The sequence below is a fragment of the Lycorma delicatula genome, chromosome 2, assembly GCF_047948215.1.
Source record: "Lycorma delicatula isolate Av1 chromosome 2, ASM4794821v1, whole genome shotgun sequence".
Lineage (NCBI taxonomy): Eukaryota > Metazoa > Arthropoda > Insecta > Hemiptera > Fulgoridae > Lycorma > Lycorma delicatula.
In genome coordinates this window covers 233207765-233220326 of record NC_134456.1, presented here as the reverse complement: position 1 = coordinate 233220326, position 12562 = coordinate 233207765, and the positions used below count along the sequence as shown (strand labels likewise).

Sequence of the window (12562 nt, the reverse complement as noted above, 5' to 3'; positions counted from 1 at the left end):
CATGACTAAAACAGTAAGCAACATTTTTTTCACATCATTCTCATTACTTTATTGTCGCACCTCGTATATATAGATTAAATGTACACAATTGAAAGTCTGATAAAACATGAACATTAAAACAATAAAACAAAATGAACATTACAGAACTTCACAAAATATAACCTTCCCCTTTTTCCCTTTCCTTTTCCCATTTTCCATTTTACCTATTTTCATTTTTACCATATTCCCTTTCACTTTCTCCCATTTCCCCTCTTTTCTGCCCATTCCTTCCCCCATTTATATTCTCCTTGTTTTCCTTTCCCCTTTTCTTTTGTCTCCCTTCCCCTTTCTGTTTTCTTTTCCCATTTTTTCCTTTTCAATTTTCCCCTTTTTTTCTTTTATCTTTTTCAATTTTTCCTGTTTCCAATTTTTGCCTTTCTCACTTTTCCCCACCCATAAATTGTTCCAGTAGTTTTTTAGTCTAAATCGTAAAATATAGTAGGTATCGTGTGTATTGCTTTTACATCCAACAGATAGCAATGTTTTTCAAAAAAAGTATGTTTTTACCTGTCTCAGGTGTGACATCTTAGGTATATAAAAACACGCACATATTCGAATGCAGTGTGTCAAAATTTCAAAGCAATCGGTGAAGAACTTTCGGAGATTGAAAATTTTGAACAAAGTAACATTTACATTTTTATTTATATAATAGAATAGGTTATGAAAGTCCTGGGAGAACTTCATGTTCCATTCTGTTATAAAAGATGTAATTCTAATTTTATTTCTATTACTAAATGAAAGAACTACTGTACTCTCCATAGTAAATTGTATTTATATAAAGTAATAGGTTGTTAATAAAAGTATTATAAAATTTAATAATAAATAAAAATTTTCTTTATTGTTTTTATTAATTTGTAACAGATAACTGACCAGGTTGGTAAAACTCTTGTTCTTCCACATAAAGAGAAAAAAGCTTTGTTATCAGCAATGGCACTACATGAAAAAGGAAAAGCTGCTCTTAAAAAGGATGAATTTGCTCTTGCACTCATATTTCTACTCGAAGCAGTTAAGGAATTTAGGTTGGTTGTCATTTATTAACTAAATAATAATTAGTAGTAATATTCTAGTAAATATAGTAAATGGACAGAATATTATATAAATATTTATTGTTTATTAAATGTTATATAAAAAACAAAAATAAACTGTTTATAATTATGTATATTTATTTTACAGTTCTTGTAATTCTCAGCTGCTGAATTCTGTTGATAATTATGCATTACTTAATTTGGATATTGCATGGTGTTATCTTTGTTTGAAAAATGTTACCCAGTTACCAGACGCTGAAGAAAGATTGAAAATATGCGAATCAAAATTCAGATATAGTTATGGACCTAACTTGGAAAGAGTTGTAGCTTTAAAAGGAAGTTCTGGTAAGTTGATTAGTTTAATACTAGAACAAGGTAGATCATTCTATCTATTCAATGATTATTTCATAAAGGTATACTTAAGTAGATGAAGGAAACCCAGCCTCATCCAAATTGTATTATAGTCGCCGAGTACAATTATTGTGTAACTCCCAGATTGGAAATGGAAGTCACTGGAATAGGGTTGAGAGATATCTTTGTACATATCCGACTGAAAAAAATTTGATCTAGACACCACATGACTTCCTTGTATGCCTACTAAATTACATATATACATTTTTTTAAATGAAAAATGCATAAAATTTTATTTCATTAATAACTTCTCTTTTTTTTATTGTTATTATTGAATTATTATTTATTATATTTTTTTTTACGATCAGATATTAATAATTATTAATAAATCAATATATTTAAATTAAAATAAAAAGTTAAAAAATTAGAGATGAAGTCTGATTCAAACTGATGTGCCTTCCCCTTTTAAGATCCAAATATTTCATTAATTAAAATTTAATTTGACTATAACTCTGGAACCAATGGAAATAACCCCAAAATCCAATTTTTTTTGGGATTTTGGGCTTTTTTGGACACTTTCAGTCAATTGCAATCAAAAGGGGAGGGGTGCACAACTAGATGTTACTACAGACCTAAATCCAAAATTTGAATATCCTACGGCTAATCATTTTTGGGTTATGCGAAATACATATGTATGTACAGACATCATGCCAAAACTAGTCAAAATGGATTCAGGGATGATCAAAATGGATATTTTTGTTGAATTCTGAAAACTGAAATTTTTTGCAATCACAATACTTCCTTTACTTCGTACAAGGAAATAAAAAATAAATTATAAAATAAGGGTTTGAGGAGTGATATCAAATACCCTCTAGCAAGAAATGTATACTTCTTAAAGATGACAATAGGCAGCATATATATATGTTTTTTACTCAGAAATTAAAGTTTAGAAGCATGAAACATACTCAGGATTTCCTAAGGAAACTCCTTATCTATAATTGTAGTGACGTGTGAAAGGAAGTAATGTATAAGTTGTGTCAGTGCAATAGTTTCTGAAAACTTTATTATTGATGATGATTATTAAGCAGTTAAAAAGTGCACTTATCTTTTTTTATAGATTGTCTGCATTTTCCTCTTGGTAATTTTTTTCAAAAACAGTTTAGAAATGTTAATTTTTCTGGTAGTCAGCCCTCTTGTTTTTAATATCTATTTGATTTAGCTTTAAAAACTTAGGATTTTTTTAAACCTGCTTATATTAATGTTTTAAATTATTCTGTAGAGAAAAAATATTTCTGAGGCTTATCATTAATTTAATCATAAAAAGTATGTCCACCAAAGAGGTGATTTAAATGCCAAATATAATCGGTTAAATTTTGAAATAAAATGTTTTTTTTTCTAAGAGATTCTGATTCAACAATTGACCTGGATCATCAAATAAAATTTTGTTTTTTTTTAAATAACCTGTGTTTTTATAAACATACCAATATTTTTGTAGTAAATATTTGTATAAATATTGAATATTTATATCTTCTGTAACTATAAAGCAACTTGTCCTAACTGGCTGATTCATTAACACCTAGTAAAAACTACTGAAGATAAATTAATGAAAATTTGTATATTGATTTTTTTAAATTCCAAGTTTAAAGGGTTGAAATGGAGTATCAATGAAATTTACAATTTTTTTTTTTAATTTTCAGTAACAAATGATAACAACTTGATTTTTAGTGTGTCTAATCTTCATGTGAATGTTTTAAAGCTAATTTTTAGATTTTTTAATCTCCATGTTAAAGGGTTAAAATGGATTTAAAATTTATTTTTGAAGAGCCTTTTTTTTTATTGTACTTTCTTGGTAACAAATGAAGAAATCAACCAGATTTTTTGTGTGTAAATTTTATGTAAATATCTAAAATCCAATTCTAGATTTTACAAAATTCAATCTTGAAGTAGTAACGAAAAGTGAAAAAAGTTTTGACAATTCTTGCAAATTTTTCTCATTTCCAACTATACTAAACAAGATATTCACTAGACTGGGTCTTGCAAATACTCTTAAGATAAATATCTAAAAATCACTTTCAGGTTTTTTAGAATTTCGAGTTTTTAAGAGGTGCGATTGTGTACGATGTGGTGATTTAACCAACACAGCCACTGTTATTGTATGTGTAACACAACTGGCTGCATCTGCTTACAGTTACTTGACTAAAAAACAAAAAAAAAATAAAATCAATTAAGAAATTAGAAATGAAGTGTGGTCATATCTATTGGTGTTTGTTGGGTAACACTAAAAACCGAGCAAAGTAAAATTTTGCCCATATGAAGGATAGATAACCAGTTATAACTATTATTTTTAGGATGGAGGCCAACTATTTTGAAACCCACATTCTTCAGATCATTGAATGTTTTGGCCAAACTCTTTTAAGTTCTCTTAAATCCATGGCAGAATAAAATATACCTGAAAAATTTTGTCATAATTTTTTTAAAAAAATATTATGTTTTTTTCTTTTATTTTGTTAATTTCTCTTTTGTTTTAGAGAAAAAACAATTCTAGGATAGTCTATGAAAATAACAGAACTTTTTTTAATTCTTCCCTTAAAGTAGTGTCATTTATGATAAAATGTTAAAAGTAATTTTTTATTTGTAAATTTTAATAAAGTTTCCCCCATATTTTTTTTACAACATTGGTTTACCAGTCACTTGTCGTAAATAGAGATGTATTTTGTCAAAATTAAATAAAATAAAGAGTAAGACTAATTATTCTGCATTTTAGAATACAGACTATTGTCAGATTTGTTCACTTTCATCTTTTTAGGAGACTTTTTCGTCATAATTACTTCAGCAATTAGGTTTATTGCATGACCACTGAACAAACTGCTTTTTTCCCATCAGAGTAAACTTTATTAGTGTATTCTGATAACTCATGCATACATCAGAATCTTTTTTTTTTTACTAATTGGTTAGTTTCAGGATTACGCACAGCAGTGTTGAATTTGTAGATGCTTACTTCATTGGTCAAGCAAAAACAAAGTAGTATTCTATTTCTACTTAACCTTTTCATAATTCATCTATGTATTTTTTCCAATTTTTACAGAATATTCCAGCAGTAACTTTTGTTGTTCTTGCTGTTAGGCAAAACAGCATTTATAATTTTTCATAAATCATTCTGTTTTAAAATCAGCACCTACATTAAATGATAGTCAGTATAATCATTGGAAGAGTGTTGATTAGGGACATTACTTACCAAGTTATTGCCTAGCAGGTACACTTTGAACATCATACTTTGCAGTTATTAATTTCATTGAATATTTATTGCAAATATTACAGTAAAATAACTGGAAAAAAACTATAAATATAGCGAAAGTAACTAATCAAAAGTCATCGGTTAATTTATATTCAGTGTCCGTACTAACAGTGGTTATAATGTTGCATACTGTAAAATTATTTTTGGCATTGATTGGATTTTTCACAATCAGTTAAAATTGACAACCTCATTTGTACTCTAATTTTAACTTTAACTTTAACATTTTAATTTTAACTTTTATTCATTTTCATTCTGCAGCTAAATCTCTTCAATTCACTACATGCATTATTAATTCTGCTGTTTATTAGCATCTTACTTTTTTATTCAGTTTTGAATCGGATTGGAAAAAAAAGATGGTTAAAATAATTTTTTTTTTTTATTTTGCAAATCCTATTTTAACTTCACTACATACTATGGTTTTATCCTTATAAAACTTTTTTGAAGCAAGAATTTATATACTGGGAAAAATTTCTATTAAGTTTATGATTTACGGGGTATTTTTTTTTTTTTTGTATATTTTCTTTTATTCTCATTTAACTTACACTTATATTAGTTATTGTAACTTAATGATTTGCCAGGGAGCTGATATTTGATACAATTCAATCTCAAAACTGGCATAGTAGTACATTATCATAATTATAAAATATGAATCAACATTTTTTTACTGGGGTTATCCTGTTATTTATAAATATTTATAAGTTTTGAAAATATTATTTTTATTTAAGTAGACAGTTAGCATGGAACATAAAATTGCAAGATTCTAACTATATATTTATTCACCTTTAAAATAAAAACCTTATTTAGTTTCACTAATTTTGTTTAGTTTTATAATCAACTAAGAAACATAATCATGAAATTTTATCATCCCTGTTACATCATTGTGTAATTTTTCTGCAAAAATAGTGTACAGGGAATTTAAATTGTTTATGGAATTTGAATTAATGACGTAAAGGGAAAAATATAATATCTTTTTCCTAATGTAAAATTTAACAAGACCTATAGCAGTTTTTAAGCAAACTACATTTTTTAATCATTTATTAAGATGTATTTACCCATTTCTATATTTTGTAATTAAAATTTTCAGAACGGTTTCATTCACCTGTCAAAATTTCCTAGCTGATTAAATTTATCTGCTGGAAAATCTTTTAACATTTTCTCATGCTATTTGTAATTATATTTATTTAAATATTTTTTTTTTTTTTTTTTTTTTTTAAGAAATGAGTCAGCACTTCTAATGAGATTACATTTACTTCAAGGTATCGTTTTATTTCATCAAAATAAACATTCTGAAGCTAGAAAAATTCTTGAAGAAACACAGCATGAATTAGCTTTACTTAAAGTTGATGACACAAGCCTTTGTGAACTTGTTGAATTTGGTACGCAAGACATTTTTTTAATAATAATTATTTATTTATCTGTTACATTTATTCTTTGTTAATTAAACTAAGAAATTGAAAAAAACGATTTTATAAGATAGTTCTGTAAAATCAGGATTAATAAAACTTTGGTCACCATGATTATTTAAAATATTTTAAATTATTATTTTTTTTTTTTTTTGTCTTCAGTCATTTGACTGGTTTGATGCAGCTCTCCAAGATTCCCTATCTAGTGCTAGTCGTTTCATTTCAGTATACCCTCTACATCCTACATCCCCAACAATTTGTTTTACATACTCCAAACGTGGCCTGCCTACACAATTTTTCCCTTCTACCTGTCCTTCCAATATTAAAGCGACTATTCCAGGATGCCTTAGTATGTGGCCTATAAGTCTGTCTCTTCTTTTAACTATATTTTTCCAAATGCTTCTTTCTTCATCTATTTGCCGCAATACCTCTTCATTTGTCACTTTATCCACCCATCTGATTTTTAACATTCTCCTACAGCACCACATTTCAAAAGCTTCTAATCTTTTCTTCTCAGATACTCCGATCGTCCAAGTTTCACTTCCATATAAAGCGACACTCCAAACATACACTTTCAAAAATCATTTCCTGACATTTAAATTAATTTTTGATGTAAAAAAATTATATTTCTTACTGAAGGCTCGTTTAGCTTGTGCTATTCGGCATTTTATATCGCTCCTGCTTCGTCCATCTTTAGTAATTTTACTTCCCAAATAACAAAATTCTTCTACCTCCATTATCTTTTCTCCTCCTATTTTCACATTCAGCGGTCCATCTTTGTTATTTCTACTACATTTCATTACTTTTGTATTGTTCTTGTTTATTTTCATGCGATAGTTCTTGCGTAGGACTTCATCTATGCCGTTCATTGTTTCTTCTAAATCCTTTTTACTCTCGGCTAGAATTACTATATCATCAGCAAAACGTAGCATCTTTATCTTTTCACCTTGTACTGTTACTCCGAATCTAAATTGTTCTTTAACATCATTAACTGCTAGTTCCATGTAAAGATTAAAAAGTAACGGAGATAGGGAACATCCTTGTCGGACTCCCTTTTTTATTAGGGCTTCTTTCTTATGTTCTTCAATTGTTATTTTTGCTGTTTGGTTCCTGTACATGTTAGCAATTGTTCTTCTATCTCTGTATTTGAACCCTAATTTTTTTAAAATGCTGAACATTTTATTCCAATCTACGTTATCGAAAGCCTTTTCTAGGTCTATAAACGCCAACTATGTTGGTTTGTTTTTCTTTAATCTTCCTTCTACTATTAATCTGAGGCCTAAAATTGCTTCCCTTGTCCCTATACTTTTCCTGAAACCAAATTGGTCTTCTCCTAACACTTCTTCCACTCTCCTCTCAATTCTTCTGTATAAAATTCTAGTTAAGATTTTTGATGCGTGACTAGTTAAACTAATTGTTCTGTATTCTTCACATTTATCTGCCCCTGCTTTCTTTGGTATCATAACTATAACACTTTTTTTGAAGTCTGATGGAAATTCCCCATTTTCATAAATATTACACACCAGTTTGTATAATCTATCAATCGCTTCCTCACCTGCACTGCGCAGTAATTCTACAGGTATTCCGTCTATGCCAGGAGCCTTTCTGCCATTTAAATCTTTTAATGCTCTCTTAAATTCAGATCTCAGTATTGTTTCTCCCATTTCATCCTCCTCAACTTCCTCTTCTTCCTCTAACACCATTTTCTAATTCATTTCCTCCGTATAACTCTTCAATATATTCTACCCATCTATCGACTTTACCTTTCGTATTATATATTGGTGTACCATCTTTGTTTAACACATTATTAGATTTTAATTTATGTACCCCAACATTTTCCTTAACTTTCCTGTATGCTCCGTCTATTTTACCAATGTTCATTTCTCTTTCCACTTCTGAACACTTTTCTTTTATCCACTCTTCTTTCACCAGTTTGCACTTCCTGTTTATAGCATTTCTTAATTGCCGATAGTTCCTTTTACTTTCTTCATCACTAGCATTCTTATATTTTCTACGTTCATCCATCAGCTGCAATATATCGTCTGAAACCCAAGGTTTTCTACCAGTTCTCTTTATTCCGCCTAAGTTTGCTTCTGCTGATTTAAGAATTTCCTTTTTAACATTCTCCCATTCTTCTTCTACATTTTCTACCTTATCTTTTTTACTCAGACCTCTTGCGATGTCCTCCTCAAAAATCTTCTTTACCTCCTCTTCCTCAAGCTTCTCTAAATTCCACCGATTCATCTGACACCTTTTCTTCAGGTTTTTAAACCCCAATCTACATTTCATAATCACCAAATTATGGTCGCTATCAATGTCTGCTCCAGGGTAAGTTTTGCAGTCAACGAGTTGATTTCTAAATCTTTGCTTAACCATGATATAATCTATCTGATACCTTCCAGTATCGCCTGGCTTTTTCCAAGTGTATATTCTTCTATTATGATTTTTAAATCGGGTGTTGGCAATTACTAAATTATACTTCGTGCAAAATTCTATAAGTCGGTCTCCTCTTTCATTCCTTTTGCCCAGCCCGTATTCACCCACTATATTTCCTTCCTTGCCTTTTCCAATGCTTGCATTCCAATCTCCAACTATTATTAAATTTTCATCTCCTTTTACGTGTTTAATTGCTTCATCAATCTCTTCGTATACACACTCTACCTCATCATCATCATGGGCGCTTGCAGGCATATAGACGTTAACAATCGTTGTCGGTTTAGGTTTTGATTTTATCCTTATTACAATGATTCTATCGCTATGCGTTTTGAAATACTCCACTCTCCTCCCTATCTTCTTGTTCATCACGAAACCTACTCCTGCCTGCCCATTATTTGACGCTGAGTTAATTACTCTAAAATCACCTGACCAAAAGTCGCCTTCCTCTTCCCACCGAACCTCACTAATTCCTACTATATCCAAATTTGTCCTACCCATTTCCCTTTTTAAATTTTCTAGCTTACCAACCTTTTTTAAGCTTCTAACATTCCACGCTCCGACTCGTAGAATGTTATTTTTTAATTTTCTGGTGACCCCTTCCTTAGTAGTCCCCACCCGGAGATCCGAACGGGGGACTATTTTACCTCCGGATTTTAAATTATATATACGAAAAAGTATATTTAAAAAAAAAAAAAAAAATTTAATGAAATGTAATATAGAATCTGGGAAACAATCGTTAAATGTATCTTACGGTTTATGAGTATTGACATACTCATAAACCATAAGATTTAACTCATAATGTAGGACGATGTGTTCTTCATGTTATGGTTTATTTTTAAATTTTGCACCATTCTATATGTATTAATGAAAAGTGATTTCAAGAGATTACAATTCTGCATAATATGACCTAAAATAACCTCCATCACCCAGCACTTTGCAACTACGTGCTTCAAGCAGCCATTAACATGTCCTGTTCTTACTTACATTCCCCCAATTATTATTTTATATTAAAGGAGGTATATTTCTAATTGCAGTTAATTTATTCACCGGTGACATTTTAACAAAAGGTTACCATTGAAAAATTTAAAGGTTGTTAACTGTTTTTGGAAATTTCTCTAAAACCACCATGAATTTCTTTTTTTGTATTTTTAGTAATTAATTGCTTTTAAATAGCATAAAAAAAGGCCGTTTAATGATCAGCGGTTAGATATAAACTTACAACCAAAATTCAGTTTGTTGAGAAGAGAGATACATGCTTTTTGTGATGTGTGTAACAAAACTTTTTGGACATGGTAATATAGGCTGAAAGGCTATTGTGACTTTGCACAATAAAGCAAAGCAGTGTAATGAAATAATTAAGATAAGGAATTCTCAGCCTTTACTGAAAGCTTTTTTATCTCCCGGTGGTACTTTGACTCTACAGACTAAATCTTTGATCAACAGTTGTGAGAACGGTAGTTGTGATACATCTGTGTGTTCTTTGCCTGGATCTTCTGATCAGAGTAATAACATTTCAGCTCCAAAGGTGATACATTTGAATCGTCGACTTCATTTACGCAAATAACAAGTATTTCCTGTTCAAATTTGAAATTTGAGCCATTTAAAAGAATGGATCACTAGACATTCTCTGTCTTTATTGCAATAAAATGAATACTGTCTTGCTATCTGCAGGACAACTAAAGGAGTTGCCCTGTGACTCATAGATTCTTGAAAGAATATTTTTATGTATACTTCATGACTTTATCATGGTTATTCCAAAACGATGACTATTTGAAACCCCGCTATTACATTATGGACAAAATATTATCGAAATATTATGACTACATGAAGTTATATATTAATTTGGATTATATACCATTTGCAATTTGTTAATGGATTTCTATACTAGTTCCGCAGTGAAATCAATAATACTGAAAATTAATATTTATTTGTTTAGGTTTGAAAAATTTGTAAATCTACAGTAAAATGTATCTGATGTATAATCAGTATTCCTTATCTTTGTTGATAAGATTAATATAATTAAATATTATAATAAACTGATGTAGATGATGCATGATATGTTCACATCATTTTTATATGATGAACCTTGAGCCACGTTCCTTGCAACATGTTCATCTCCATTCTCATCTGTTTCGTACTAAACTTACAATCCCAAGAGCTCCCATTTCCATTAGACTTTCTACAATTTTTTACTTTTATAGCCTCTCTTTTATAAAACTGCTGATCCTTCTAATACTATTTTAAGCAATTCTCCTTTCATGAGACATTACAGTCAGCTTTACTATTTTTAATTGTTTTTATTATGTTCTATTCTTGTTTACTCTTCCCATAATTTCATTTTTCATTTAGTCTGTCCTTTAATCTTCTCCAATCTCTTCCATGTTCATTCTTCAAATGCTTCCTGCATTTTTCTTTTCTTTGTGTATGCTTCATATGAGGTCTACTCAGAAAATAAACAAACGTTTTTAATTACACGCCCCAGTGGAGATATTTAGTGACATGTGGTTGGCAGCATTGTGTTTCACATAATCTCCTCTGTAAGCACATGTTCTTGGATTGTTTATTTCTCATTTAGTTTTCGTGTTATTGTTATTTCAGTGCAACGTGTTTAAGTGCTGGTAGCAGTTTTTGTAAGGTGTGATTTTTTAACGATTGAACTTTTGTTTCAATGTCATAGCCATAACCAACTTTCATCTCCCATTATGATCCTTTGCATGAATGTTACATCATCATCGGATTCTTCAAGAAGTTGCCGACAAACGTCCACTTGATGTTTTTTCTGCTGTTTGGTCATCAAATGAGGAACAAACTTTGCTGTAACTCAATGCACGTTCAATTTTTCAGTCAAAATGTCACGGCATGATCCAATTAGTAAATACCAACATGTGTAAACTCAACAACAAGTAAATAACAACATGAGAAACTGCACCCAACATTGTTTAACAACAGTTATCTATAAAACTGATTTGTTAAATGCAGCTTGGGCTGTTACATTTTTTTTATATCTACTCTACAACTATCAAATATCAGAAGTTGGTCTGTGAAATGTTTCATACGTTGTGGAATTATCAGCTTTTCAATCTCATTGAACAGAATAGTTTTGATCGAGTCCCTTGTATTAAAAACAAGCCCCCACATAATAGAAGTTACTTATACTAATAATCTATTACTTAATATTTCATATTTTTCTTAGGTTTTACTCCAGCTGAAGCCAGAATTGGTGTACGAGCTACTAATGGTTGTGTAAATTCAGCTGTCGAATATATACAAAAAAGAAGACAAGAACGGGAGGAAATTAGAGAAAAAGAAAAGTAAGTGTGATGGAAGAAGATTTTTTTCTTTTATACATTTCATTATAAAAAAACTTATTTTGCTGATATTGTTTTTTATAATATAGTACCTTAAGTAAGTATGTAGACATTACCTCTTCCTTGTATAATTAAAAGTTATAAAGTAAAGCAATCTATTAAATTTTACTTATAAAATAAGAAAGTTTCATACTTACAGTCAAAATTGGTGTTGTATGAAATCTTAATATAGAAGTTTACATAGCATACATGCTGCTTGATAGAATATTTTAATAATGTATGCATATTATCAACAATGACAATGACAATGATAACATAGTTAAAGTTGAAGTTCAAGCTGATGTAAAGTACTTTGTTTTAAAAGAAGAGTTAGCTTCCGCTTAAAAAGATTATTCCCTTTCATTTTTGACTGTAGAAAAGTGGGCTGCTGAATTTAAACATGGTCGTATATATTCCATTCAAGATGTTGAATACTCAGGACATCCCAAAAATCACTATGACTGACAAAACCATTAAAAAAATTCAGTGCCATATTAAATTTGATTGCCGACTGAAAGTACTCAACCCTAGTGTAAATAGTTTAGAAAATAAAATATAAATAGTTTAGATTGTTAAATATGAAATAGTTGAGAAGATATGAAATAAGATCAACAGCCAAAGTGACATTTAATAAAGTTGTTCTCTTAGAGCTTTCAAGTTAAAGTT

General features: G+C 29.7%; 1 protein-coding gene across 1 annotated transcript; it reads left to right on the top strand.

Moving 5' to 3' along the window:
- The first annotated feature begins 721 nt into the window (after window positions 1-721).
- LOC142320090 (NEDD8 ultimate buster 1-like) lies at window positions 722-11953 on the top strand. The gene is made up of 5 exons (XM_075357766.1): window positions 722-745; window positions 901-1058; window positions 1213-1413; window positions 5926-6086; window positions 11743-11953. The coding sequence occupies exons 1-5, from the start codon at window positions 722-724 to the stop codon at window positions 11862-11864; spliced, it is 666 nt and encodes a 221-aa protein (XP_075213881.1). The 3' UTR covers window positions 11865-11953.
- Window positions 11954-12562: the final 609 nt, after the last annotated feature.

Bases quoted from the DNA above. Each gene is read 5' to 3' on its own strand.
- LOC142320090 (XM_075357766.1), top strand. From the start codon at position 722: ATGTTCCATTCTGTTATAAAAGAT. The intron at 1,059-1,212 runs GTTGGTTGTCAT...TTTATTTTACAG, and splicing joins GAAGCAGTTAAGGAATTTAG to TTCTTGTAATTCTCAGCTGC. The intron at 6,087-11,742 runs GTACGCAAGACA...TATTTTTCTTAG, and splicing joins TTGTGAACTTGTTGAATTTG to GTTTTACTCCAGCTGAAGCC.